General features: G+C 45.7%; 1 protein-coding gene across 1 annotated transcript in view; it reads left to right on the top strand.

Annotated features, from left to right (window-relative positions):
• The window catches only part of LOC144689682 (echinoderm microtubule-associated protein-like 6), a 693,547-nt gene that overhangs the window by 388,583 nt on the left and 290,764 nt on the right, over nt 1–14,200 (top strand). The window contains exon 10 of the mRNA XM_078556972.1: nt 6,352–6,564. Coding sequence (XP_078413098.1) covers nt 6,352–6,564 — 213 coding nt within the window. The remainder of the gene's footprint in view (nt 1–6,351; nt 6,565–14,200) is intronic.

Below are 14,200 nucleotides of genomic sequence, written 5' to 3'. Positions count from 1 at the left end.
GTAAGAGGTAGAAGGCTAAGAGGGGAGTTGAGAAATTTTTCACCCAGAGGGTGGTGGGAGTCTGGAACTCCCTGCCTGAAAGGGCGGTTGAGTCTGAAACTCTTGTAACATTTAAGAAGTATTTAGATATTCACTCGCATGGCCAATTGCCTCCAGGGCTATGGGCCAAGTGCTGGAAAATGGGATTAGTCAGATCTTTGTTGACCGGCGTGGACACGATGGGTCGAATGGCCTCCTTCTGTGCTGTAAACGTCTATGAATCTAAGTTCCTCATAACACAGTAGGCGGGTGGTGGGCTACCAAGCCAATTGACCCAAATATTATGCTGCTCACACCATAAAATGGTTGGCATGGGCAGACGGGCGGGAGTGGGTAGGCCTATTTATTAAGCATACCGCTTAAAAGTGGGAAGGAAGGTGGGGGTTACATCCTTTGGAGGGGGGTTCCCTGTGAGCATTGGGGGACCCCAAGATGTTACCTCCTCCACTTTGTTGCTCCCCAATCTGGCCTCCAAAACCTGCTACCACCCCCCCAACCTCCCTTGACCCCCTCCCTGGGCTCCCCAATCCTTCCCTGTCCAATACTCACGACTTATCTCACTCTGAAGGCCATGTCCTCTTCGTCCCAGGGCCTACCTGCAGTCCCAGCAGTGCCCATTACTGAGTCCTGCGGCTGCTGGGACTGATAGAGCTGCTGGCCAATCTGATTGGCTAGCAGCTCTCGAGAGGAGGAGGACTTCACCCCACTGAGGGCCGGAAGTCCCACTCTCAACCTCTCGTACTGCTGGCAGCATTTTATTGCTGCAGGGCGGCCTTGTTGAGCATTGGCCAGAGCGGCACTGACTCCGCCCCCCCAACACCCTCCCATAAAATTCAACCCCAAGCTCCATCCAAGTTCATAATGTCTGTCATTTCTGTCTTTTATGATGTTCTTGACTCAGGTTTGTTAGGGGAACATCCTCTGGTGTATTGGTTCATAAAGGTGGTCTGAAAGGTCAACAACAACAACTTCCACTTATATAGCACCTTCAATGTAGTAAGACGTTTAAAAGTGCTTCATAGGGGTGTAATCAGACAAATAATGACAACAAAACAAAGAAGGAGATACTAGGATAGTTGATTAGAAGCTTGGTCAAAGAAGTAGGTTTTAAGGAGCATCTTAAAGGAAAAGAGAAAGATGGAGAGGAGGAGAGGTTTAGGGAGGGAGTTCTTGGAGGATTGTAGGCTGGAGGAGGTACGGAGATAGGGAGTAACAAGGTTATGGAGGGATTTGCACATGAGGATGACAATTCTCAAGTCAAGACATTGATTGGCCTTGAGCCAGTGTAGGTCAGCGAGCACAGAGGTGATGGGTGAAAAGGTCCTGGTACAATTTAGAATGCAGGTGGGGGGGGATCTACGATGTGCTCAAGTTTATGGACGGTAGAAGATGGGAGGCTGACAAAGAGAGCAGTGAAATATTCGAGCCTAGAGGTAATTAAAACATGGATGAAGGTTTCAGCAACAGATGTGCTGAGGCAGGGACTGTTATGGAGTTGGAATTAGGTTGTCTTTGTGATGGAGCAGATATGGTAGCTCAGCTTAGGATCAAAATGGACACATTCTGGTTCAACATGAAACAGTGGACAGGGAGGAGGGTAGAATCAGTGGCTGGGGAAAGGAGGTTGTGGCAGGGATCAAATACACTGGAGGTTAAATTGAATAAACCCCAATAATGGGCAGGAGGATCGCAATATGCGATTAACCTGTGCCCCGTTTACACTGCTTGCTCTTTTAAATAATTGACCCTCTGTGGGTATGATCTGCTGAATGTCCTCTTCCTACTCCCTCTTCTAGAAGCTTGCCTTGCTTTGTGTGGTCTTTGTTCATTTTCCCAATTATGTTCAGTTTTCAAAGCAAGTCCTATCAAGCCACCCATATCTGGATGTAAACTGTTCCAATACATGATTTTAAGGCCAGTCAGATTGTTCCATGTAGAATATTCAAATTTAGCCAGGTATGGATAAGATCCAAAAACAAAGTGCACCAGCAAGCAGGAGAAATAATCTCGCAATTAACCTGTTAAGTAGCTCATGACTGCTTAAAATAGCAGTAACGTGAGGTCCTTCATTTCATTTGACAACATGTTCAGCTCTACCATTTTAAGTTAGCCTGAGTGTGGACTTCGAAAATGATATTGCTGCTATCAAATCAGCATTGCACACCGATTTATATCTTAACCTTGTTGCTTTGCATATTACTGGTGGTCATTAGGCACTTGCATGCAAACCCCTTTACCAAAACAGCATCCTGCACACTGCCCTTCAGAAGTGTGCATGAGCACCTTGGACCCCATTTTCATTCCTTATGTGGTCACACGGCACCAGAAAAACAGGCATAACCTGACCCCTTTTAATCCTGTATAGCTTTGGTCTTCCAAATATTTATTTGGAGAAAATTTTTGCTACTCTGGGACTGAATGTTAGGTTAAAAAGTCTGAGACAACAGGGGCAGTGAAGGGTTGAGAAAGCTAGTGGTCAGGCAGAGCTGGGTGTCATTAGTGTACATCTGGAACCTGATGTTGTACTCAGATGATATCATCAGCATGTTGATAATAAAAAAAAGGGGGCCAAGGATGTATCCATGCGAGCTCCAGAGGTAATGGTGCAGGGGCATTAAGAGAAGCTATTGCAGGTGATTCGCTGGCTACGACTGGATAGATAAGAATGGAAACAGGCAACGGCAGTTCCACTTGGATGGACAACGGACACAAGGCACTGCAGGAATATGGTCAACTGTGTTAAAGGCTGCAGACAGATCAAGAAAAATGAGGAGGGATAATGTATCACAGTCATATGCACCGAAGATGTCATTTGTGACTTTAATTTCAGTGTTGTAGTGAGGCAGAAAGCTGATTTAGAGGGGCTCAAACATGAAGTTGTTGGAAAGATGGATACAAATTTGGGAGGCAACAACACATTGAGGCAATGGAAAGGAAGATTGGATATGGGTCAGTGGTTTGCAAGGTCTGGGGGTATCCTGGGTGGTTTTGAGATTCAATTAAGACACCTCAATTTTGGTACCAGTTTGTGCATTTGGTTAGTGTATTTGCTAATACTGTCAGCTGAGTCAATAGTTCGTCTCGTCAAGGCCAGTACTTAGATTTGAACCCATCGTCTCACCTGAGAGAGTGCTCAGCAGCTGTGGAAAACATGGCTACAAACATGATGGCTACATTTTTTTTATTATTGTGTTTCTTCACAATAAGCTCATTTTTAAGTTATTTTCAACCAGTGTTCAGTGGTGGTTTGGAGGATGTAATGTGTGGAAGAGAGAAAAAGTACTGTTATATTTCACAAAATCTACAATTTTGACGTGTCTTTTGGGTGTTCAAGAGTACCGTTGCTTTTATGTTTGGCTCACAGCTAGTTGTGCAAGAGCTGCACTTCAGTTCTACAGTGACAAGATTTAAATATCTGGAAAAAATCTACTTTATAAAGTCTTCATTGTTCTTAAGATAAACATCATCCTGACATCACGGCCTTGATATTTACAGGGAGGTAGGAGGGGGCAGGGAAGTGTGGGAGGGGGAAAGGGAAACTCAGGGATACAGAATCTTGTCAAATTTTACATGAGGACCTGGTTATCATCTTTTCTGTTTTCCACCAGATTTACAGGCTGGCCAGCTGCTGGGTGAGAGAGCCAACAGTAGAACGCCGCAGCAAGGGTCTGTTGGGGATGATCCATGCCAATCAGGAAAGATTATAGCCTGGTGATAGGTTTCAGAGCTGACAGTTAGGAGAGAGGGAAAGATTGGAGCTTAAAGGAATGATGTGGCGACGGGGATGGAGAGAGTTTGGCAATTGTGGGCTGTGGGGTACTCAAGTTTGGGACTTGCAGGGATGTGTTGGTTGACTGCAGAGCAAGCAGTTCAAGCTCAGGGCTTGGGTTGGGGGAGATGGGGGGCAGCACGGCCAGTTTCAGAACAGGCAGCTCCAGATCAGGACATAGAGCAGGGGGTCCTTGGCCGATTGTGCAGCATGTGGCTCAACATTGCGGCTTGATGGGGAGGTGGTTTGACCAATTATGCAGCAGTGGATCAAGATTGGGGTTTGGAGAGAGGGTGTTGACTGTAACAGTGAGGAGAAGTTGCGACTGACAGGGAGGCTGAAAGTTTGCTTGAAGGACACAGGGAGCACTCCTGCTCTTCCTGGCTCACAAGAAGTGCCCTAAAAAACTCTTATTCAGCCAGCTGCTTTTGTCTTCATTTTTCTGTCAGGTTTCCTGAGCCCTGGGAAACTCAGCAACAACTGTTAACTTTAAAGAAGAAAGAAAATAAATCTTGCATTTATATAGTGCTTTTCATAACGTTAGGATGTCCCAAAATGCTTTACAGTCATGCAGTGACTGTAGGGAACAGTCTCCCAATTGCAATTGGGATTAAATATTATAATTAAATGCCCTGGCTCTTGAAGACAGGATACAGGTGCACCACGTATCTGGCTGCATAAAAATGGTGGCAGCTGCATACATGGCGATGCATTTCCCAATTCGTTATTTTTACTGTCTCCAACCTGATTGACCCCTGTCTTCCTACAATATATGCCTGGGGCCTTAATGTACTGTATTTTTCAGGAAATTACCTTGAGCAAACCCAACTGGTACTTCAGAGTAGAAAAGGCCATTACTCAGTGGGCAGGAGCGATCACTTTGGAATGTAGCACACAATCTAATGCTGTGCCATCACAAAATGCCTCAGAAAGGAGTTGATGTGATTTATTCCCCCCCAGCCAACATACCCTCATGCTGGACATCTCTAGCAGTATATGAAGGATTCTCATTAGGGCATTGAGTACCCTACAAGATAGAAGATCCTCCTATTTTTCGAGAACAGATTTATTAATTGGAATCTTCATGAAAGAATGAAAGATTTATAGTATCTAAAAATTTAAAAGCTTATAGTCATTGTCATCTTCTAATTACACACTGGCAGGTAATATGAATGCCATGTTTCCTAAACTTCCATTTCAATTAAACTTCTATTACAATTAAAATGATATCATGAAAAGTACATGGTTCTTTGACATCTGGACCATATTTTATGCATTTTACAATTACACTCAGGTGCATTAGAAGGGACAACTCCTTTAAAATTATGGAAAGCATCAAGTCTGGAAGCAGTAGTCCAAGAATTTGATAATTTTGTCATTGTAAAATGTTGGCAGACTATTCTCTTGAATGTGCAACCAAAATATTTTATTTTTCATATTTTTTTGTAACAATAATGGTCTGGATTTTGTGGTCAGTAGTGAAGGAATAGCGTATGTCTTTCACCTCGCTGACAGCAGCCCACAAAGATTTGAATGGCATCTGTTCCGGCATGCTGCTCTCTATACAGGATCTGTGGTATCTGTGACCAGGACAAGAATCACCAAGGTTCTTCAACTAGTCAGATTGAAGAATCCTCAATGAGCCATGCATTTTGAACCAGAAAATATAAAATTTGTATTTACAGAAAGCAAAATTAAGATTGGAAAATACAGATGGAATAAAGGGAAAGAGATAATAGAGTCATCCAGAAAATGTTTAAAGAAATTTGTAAATTATTTAAAAATTCTCCAACACTAATTTTCTTCTGATGAACTGAGACTCCACATTAATAAATTAAATTTTCCAGGCCAGAGAAGTTGTTCAGAATTAATTATCATTTATTATGCCATTAAAAACTTTCTTACACCTGAATGTACTAGTCTAACTTTTACAGCCATTTTTAGTGTGGACCTAGTGGGCAAGTACATGTTGTTGCAGTTATTTCAATGCTGAATCTAATGATGAGATCTGTAACAGTGCACCTGGTGGAGGAGCAGGTTATTCCTGATGGAAATCTCTGGATTTACACATTTAGCTGTGCATTTGCAGATGCCAGAAGTTGCTGTCCAATTTACCTCATAATAATGGTGAGCGCTGATAGCCTCACTATTATTGTTACAGCAAAATCCAGGCCAGTAGAATCTCACCTCTCATGGCAGAAATGGCTTGTCTGTATTTTATTCTTTTAAATTAGATGCAGAAAGGCTGGCAATAGCCGGTAGGGAAGTTTGCAGCGTTATATTTTGACCAGCCATTCTTCAGTGTTGAGCAAAAAGTAGGAATTCTGGCTTTGTAGTGCACTGTAAGTCAAATTATGCACGTATTTTAATATTGTATGTATTGATTGAAGTTACATGACCATGTTTCCCTTAAAAAAAACTTTGAATTTGCACTCAAATTGTATCGACACTATTAATCCATATAAAATAAGACCCTATGATTTTAAAATGCAAATAAAATATGAAATATTTTTCTGTATTAATATATCAAATATATTTTTAAGCTGGAAAGCACTTAACGAGTAAAGAGGAAATAAAAGGGATTCATTGGGCCACATGGACTTGTGTAATTGGACCTGAAGTAAATGGAATTTGGCCTAAGTACACAGACATCATGGACATCAATTTTGTGGATGCGAACTTTGGTAGTGCTACCCTCGTGTCTGGAGATGACTTCGGATTGGTTAAACTCTTTAGGTTTCCTTGTTTGAAGAAAGGTAAGGAATTTATTTCTTGACTGTTACAGCTAGTGATTGTACTGTCTATAGATGATGAATGTTATCCTATCACATCAGATATCTGTGTTCCATGGGCTCAAAGGGGGGAAAATTTGTTTGTATAGCGCTACTTCTCGTGGCACTACGCAGATTACGTTTATCCCCCTGGGGGCAGGCAGTGCCACGAACCACGCAGGTAGCAGTTTCTGGCGCTGTTTGTCCCTGGAAAATGGATAACAATCACTAGAAATGCGACTATATGAATTAATTTCTTCACCATATTCTTTAACTTTTACCTTTTGTCTACTTTTTTTCAGTTTCTTACGTTCTTTTTAATCCGCATTTTCTTTCTTCATAATAACCATTTTCCAGGTGCTGAAAATCTTGCAGCTGTGTAATTCTGCCAGAAAGGCCAGGAACTAGGTTGGAATACGGATAAGCTTGATCCCAGCCTGCTGTTGAACCTCTGTGGATGACCTGCTAGGGAGGAGCCACTGAACATGTCTTTTAGCATAAAAGGAGTGTCCCTTCTTTGTGAATTCCTAAGTGCTTGACCCTCAGCCTTAGTGTATAGTTAGTGAAGTTATGTCTGGTCAGACCTGCTATGTCTACCTTAAAAGGGGCAGAAGTGAAGCCCATCTAGGGGTCCAGACTGGGATCGCACGCTGGATTCCTGACGCTAAGGAGATCATATTTTTTTTAAATTTGCAGTGTAACCTCCTTATAAAAGAATAGGTGTAAAATTAAAGTCTGTCAAAGAAGAGGGGTCCGGACCATACCTCACCCTCACCAGCCCTTTGCTCTTAAACTGGCCTTCTTCAGCAGGTGGATGCCCAATGTGTACCTCTATGACAGGTAAATTAAGAAAATTCTCTTGACCTTAGAATGTCTGTCAGGAACAAGTTTCTGATTGTCACATCTCAGCATTTATTTAGAGATGCGACTCGTGTATTTCTGGAACCCTAGGCCTAGAAATTCAATGACACTGTGCTTGTTTTTACGGCACAAAACAGGCATCTAAGCACCCAAAATGGCAGCTGTGACATGGTGCTCATTACAAGCTGGAAGTGCACTGCTTGTCATATTGAGAGTTGGGCTGCTCCATACGTGTCCAGGACAAATGGCAGCACATTTTAAAATAATGAATAAAATATTCAAATTAACTTGCTTTCGGACTGTGAAAATTTAATTCTGACTGCTGAGAGGAAGATTTTGCTGGTGCTGCACTGTTTTTGGCTGCCTTTCAAACAGTTGTAAGTGAGTTATGGGTGGTGTGTCAGGGCTATCTTTGGTACTAGAGAAAGTAAATGAGGGGATGTAGCAAAGAAGACAAGAATTTGTGTCACCTGCTGCAGCGACAACTTGAGCTTCACACCAGGACATAGATAGAACTGCCTCTGAAATTGAGGAGAAACGGAAGTGAAGGAGAGACAAACAGAAATGGAACTGAAAAGAGAGACACGAGTGAAGAAAGGGAAGAAAGAATGAGAGATACTTTCTCTGAGACAAACTGGGCGAATCGCCCCAGATTTGCACTAAGTGCAGTAGTGGGCAGGAATAAGGATGTTTTACCCGCCAGCCGCAATGGTGGCTTTTAGTGCCGTGTCATCCCATTCCCGGCGCAACCCTTCTCCTTAATAAAGCATTCCTGAAAAACATGCCGGATCACTGACAGGGCGGCCTCTGATCTTCCTGTCCCGCCGTCACCTCAGGCCTTCAGTAAACTGGGCACCATATTTAAAGCACGCCCCTGCACAGAGCTAGCATGCATCAAGGAATAGGAAGCTGCTGGGAACTGATGACTGCCATAGGAATCCTGCTGCCCCCAAATTTAGCGACGCCTTCCTTGAGCACCTACTGGATGCAGTGGAGACCCACCGTGACGTCCTCTACTTCCACTCTGGGCGAAGACCAGTAAGCAAGGTCACCAATCCAGCATGGAAGGCAGCCAACACCCTGCAGAAGAGGACAGTCATCCAATGCAGGAAGAGGATGAATAATGCCATCCGTTCTGTCAGGATAAGTCACTCTTCTCATCACTCTTCTTGTCACTCTTCTCATCACTCTCACACTCAAAACCCCATCACACATCCACAGGGATCTCACACCTCAAGGGACAACACCACTAACTCTCACACGCACCTTCACATCTCCATCAGGCTCATATCCTCTGGAGCCCGTGTCCTCATCCCATCCATGGCTCTGCTCACCATACATACATTCCACGCGGAGCCATGCTTGCTGCTCGCACACTGTCCATCTGTTTTCATGCAGGAGAAGCTGACTCACAACAACAGGGAGAGGAGAATTGGCCCACATTAGGTCCCTCACTCACTTTTTGAGGAGTGTGCCATCTAGCTGACTGGTGAGGACATGGACCATGCCTGTGGCAACGGTGAGGTCGGTGGTGAACACCTATGCGAGGATCCTGCACTACATCGTCCCTCTCTCAACACAACTGTGAGTGTTCTCCTGCTTTTGACTCTGCTACCATGCACTAATTATCTCTACTTTGGTTCACAGGGAAATCTGCCAAGCAGCCAGAACCCCTCAGCCAGCCAGTCCTTCAGCTCCATCCAGCTCCTTACCTCCAGCCAAGAGGACACTTCTTCCATTGAAGAGCTTGCAATAAGCAGCCTGGAAGACACGTCGTAGTGCTTATACACACACTCCATCAATGCAGAGAGACACACCTCGGTGGGCCCTAGATCTAGAGCAGGCTCAGGTTCATAATCGGTGGCCACCACATGGACACATGTCCGCAGCAGGAGGAGGCAGGTTCAGCTGAGCTCCCCGGCACTCGGAGGACTGCTGGGGAAGAGGCGACCGTGAGGTCCGAGTCAGTTGACAAGCCTCTGGATTCGGCCTTCCAACTCATCGTGGAGAGTCAGCAGAAGGAAGGGGAAAATCATGCAGAGCTATTGGAAGCCCTCAACACAGTAGATCGTGAGTTGAAGGAGCGCGTCCGCCTGCTCTCTGATGAAGCAGTGCCCACATACATGCACATTGAGGTCTCCATGGAGAAGATGATGGATGCCATGGAAACCCTGGTCCAGCAGAATGCAGATATGCACGCAGAGCTGCATTCCATTACGGTATCCATGGGTGAGTTCCTGCAATGGCAACATGAGAGGGAAACAGGGCACTTCGATGTCCCTCCAGGTGCTCCTTTCCCGTAAGGAGTCAGGCCAGGGCCCTCGGCTCTCCAGGGGACCCACAATGAAGTCATCAGAGGCAACAGGGACTAACCATTGCAGCACCTAGAAGAAGTGGTAGGCCTAGAAAACTTAAGAATTTCTGATCACAAGTGGTTGCATGGATGAACATATTTTGTCATTTTATAATCTGAAAATACATTCAGTTTCACTGAGTAATGTGTAATGGTGGTTTCAGCTTCATTTACAGGCTTCGCAAGTCCATCCCCTGCATCCTCCCCCCCCACCCACCCCACTCACTAGCAGTTCAGCTGCACACAGCCGGACTACAAGTGAATCTGGAGAGTGAAGTGTGTGTCTGACAGGGCCTTTTGGAGCCTTGTGCAAGCATTCTCCCACACGGAGCCTTCCTCCATCACACTCATCTCAATGTCCTGAGCATTTTCAACACTGCCTGTTGGGGTTGGGGTTCTCTTTCAGTTGTCCATCTGAGCTGACCTGCATCTCCGCCCATCCACTCATTGTACTCCCATGCCCAACATGAGACTTCTCTCGCTTTTGATTTCAAAAACATGGTCGTTGTAAGGTTTCTTCTCAGCTCCTCCATCCTTTCTCCTCTCTGAGTCACCCACCACTGTTGACCCCCCGGCATCACCTTCTACCTCCTCACTGTCACATATTAACCAGAATCCTTGTCTTTCCTGGGTGTCCAGGTGAATGTGCACATTCTCCACCTTCCCAAGAATCCCAGCCCCATCCACATTGACCTCCCCGACCTCGTCCTCCTCCCCACCCCCAGGGTCCATGTCTGCCTCCGGGTCCCCACCTACCACCCTCGCACCGCTACAGTCACACCCTGACCCTACAACCCTTCCGGCTCACTCTGCCCCTTCTCATACACACTCTCCCCTCCTACCATGCCCGCCCTTAGTTCACTCCCCAGGAGGCAGTCATTGACTCCACAGACCCCTCCCTTGCATGTTCAGCTGGACATCACCCCTCTCCACCACCCCCCCCCCCTTACTCCCTCCTCCACTCTTACTCCCTCCTACCCCTGGACTCCTTCCTCCCTCTGGAATCCTCCTCCCCTCCAAACTCCTTCCTGTGAGTTTAGAGTGATGAGATAGCTGCCTTACCCTGATGGTCACTGCCATGGCCACGCTAGTGACCCTACTACAGCAATTTAGGATGGAGCTGACACCTTTGGGCTTGAGTAAGAGATGGGGAGGTGGTGGCGGTGGTGCAGGGAAGGTGATCTCTGGTCTAACTCACTTACATCATCAGAGTGATCCTTGAAATTTTGGCGTCAGACATAATGGCGGACGTGAGCGGACAATATGGCGGGAAAGCCATGAAGCCAGTTTGCAATCGTCTGCTATGTCCATCAATGGTGGGCCACATTTCCCGCCGCTGAATGTCAGGAACTTCATTGTAATACATCTGCATATCATTATAAGCCCAGTCCGCCGAATCATTCCCTCACACTGGATCAACCGAGCACGTTGGCATGTTTCACAGCTGATCATAAGTGATGTGCACCTGGCGAGCTGCACTTCGCTTGAGACTTCAAGGTTTGTTTGGCTACCTTCCTCCAGGCAGCACTTGCGGTCATTAGCGCCGGGCTTCGCAGGCAGCACCACATCACTTTTAGGGGGCTCACGGTCTTATGAGACCAGCCGTGAGGCGGGGATGGCTTTCCAATGGCTGCAGGGCTATTGCTTGCTTGGGGAAGGGGGAGGAGTGACCTTAAGCAAGAGAAGAGACTGCAGGGCTAGTCAATGATGCCTCCTGCAGGGCAATACTGGGGAAGGGGGTATCCCAGGGTGTGTGTGGGGACACATGTTGATCTGTGCAAGTGGCCTCAAGAGGGTGAAGCCTGAGGATGCAGTCTCCAGAGGGGATGAGTCCAGGTGGAGATGTGAGGGTGTGTGTGAGAGAGAGTGGTGATATCCCTCAAGCTGGCAGTGAGTGAGATGGGCTTATGAGTGTTTGAGTTTAGAGTGGTGAGATGGTTGCATTACTCTGGTGGCACGGATGAGATCATGCATCCTCTTTCTGCACTGGATGGCGAACCTCTTCTGTGCAGAGTTGGTACTGACCACCACTGCCACCGCCTCTCAAGCCAGAGTGGTAACACTGATGGGCCTCCTGTGGCAAGAGTGTGGATGGAAGACATTATGGCGGGCTCCAATGGTGTCCAGAAGTTGTCCCAGGGATTTGACACTGAATCGGGGCGCTGCAGTCTTCTTGCCTTTCTTCTGTGCAGCAGTCCTGAGCTGGAAGCACTGAGAGGCATGCGCACATCTTAAATATGGCGCCTGGCGTGAGGAAGCGGCGAGGTGACGGCGTGGCGGGTGAATCAGAGGCTGCCCGCCAGCGAAACGGTGTTTCCCAGAAATGCAAGATTAATGAGGTGGGATTAGGACGATATGGTGCGAAAACCAGCCATTGTGGTTAGTGGTTAGCCCACGCATTTAGTGCAAATCTGGGACGATTCCACCCCGTGTGTTCTTAGCTGGAGGATGAGATTTTGGGCCCAAAAATAATATGAATAAAGGAAGGCTTAAAATTTTTAAAAATCATTTTATTTGAGACAATTTTCTGGAACAAAATATTCTTGAACCAAATGAAAACAGGTCTTATTAGATTTAATGATGGTAATGAATCTGAATTGGTCAACAATCTAATGGTCAGAGAACAATCAGCTAACAGTGACCATAACACAATTGAATTTGATATTATGTTTGAAAGGGGGAAGGACGAATCATGAACTAAGATTTTAAATTTGGGTAACACAGACTTTGGAGGGATGGGGCAGAAACTGACAACAGTGGATGTATCAATGGGTATAACTACAGGTGAACAGTGGAGAAGTTTAAATACATATTTGTAAATACAAGACCTGCCCATCTCCTAATGGGCAAGAGTTCCATTTGTGTAATGAAAGAACCTTGGTCAACAAAAAAAGCGCAAAACTTGATGAAAACAACAAAAGGTGACAAAAAAGATAAAACTACAAAAAGGGAGTATAAAAAAAAGTCTTGTAAGGGATGTCTAAATCAACACAATTTTTTTTAACAAATATATTTGAAAAAGAGGGTGATCAGGGGAAATATGGACCCTTTGAAAACTTATAATAGTGTTCCAGCAAATAAAAATAAGGAAATGGCGGACATGTTGAATAATTACTTTGCAGAAGTAGGTAGTTTGCTGGACGTCCCAAGGAAACTATTATTGACTAAAGACAGGGTCTCACCAAAATTAACATAAGCAAAATAACAGTAATGAAGAAAATGAGTAATCAACAGAATCAGATGGTTTCCACCCAGGGTTTTAAAGGAGGTAAGTGAGAACAATGCAGATGTCCTTAATAATTTTTCAAAACTCTATTGATGCAGGAACCATTCCTTTAGATGGAAGATTGCACATGTCACAGTGCTATTTAAGAAAGGTGAGAGAGAAAAACCAGATAATTATAGACCAGTTAGCCTAACACCTGTTATCCAGATATTACTGGAGCGTATGATTAAGGATAAAATGACAATTTTTAGCTGATTAGAGTGAGCCTGCAAGGATTTGGAAAGAATAGATCATGCCTGACCAATCTGATTATTTTGAAGAGGTGACTAAAGTAATGGACAGGGGAACGTCTATGGATTTTTTTATGAGGACTTGCAGAAGGTACTCAATAAAGTCCCTCATAAGATATTGGCCAGGATTTTCCAGCCCCATTGTGGCGGGACCTGCCGCGGGAGATTCGGCAGCCCAGCCAAAGTCCATTGACTTTTGGCTGGACCGGATGATCCCGGCAATGGGTGGAGCTGAAAAATCCTGCCCATTGTTACTAAAGTTGAAACTCATGGAATTGAGGCAGATTATTGACCTGGTTCGATAATTAGCTGAGTGGCAGGTGACAGACTAGAAATAATGACGATATACTCTAATTGACACTGTGGGCTATATTTAATGGAGGTGACATAGGTCTCCTCTGTTGGCTAAAGAGGAAGGCCGGAAGGCCCGCCGTATCATGTGGTACTCAAGCACTTGACAGACCTTTTCTGGGATCGAGGACCCCAGAGATGGAAGTCCCACCCGTCAAGAGCTGTCAGCCAATCAGAGGCCGGCAGCTCTCTTGAACGGCAGCTTCTCCGGGAGTGGCTGCTGCCAGTTTATACCCACCCGATATCTTCACTGGGTCCCAGGCCAAAGGAGAGCGATAGCAGGAGGGAGGCCGTGGGATGTGGGTCACGGAGGAGGGGTGTGGTGAGGGGATCAGCATCAAGGGTAGCAGGGTGGCTCTCAGTGGGCCCTCCCTTTCCAATGCCATGTCCTTCAACCAGGCACTGAGTGCCTTTGAATGAGGGACTTCACCACCCCCATTCTCACTGGGAAGCACCGAAGCAACCCTGCATGGCGTGCCCCCCACCTGCCGCTGGGTTAACAACAGTGGCAGTGGGATGAGGCCCTTAAGTGGGCAAGGA

Source organism: Cetorhinus maximus, chromosome 14 (genome assembly GCF_964194155.1).
Source record: "Cetorhinus maximus chromosome 14, sCetMax3.hap1.1, whole genome shotgun sequence".
NCBI lineage: Eukaryota > Metazoa > Chordata > Chondrichthyes > Lamniformes > Cetorhinidae > Cetorhinus > Cetorhinus maximus.
Note: the sequence above shows the minus strand (reverse complement) of the source record. Positions and strands in the feature narration are given on the sequence as shown.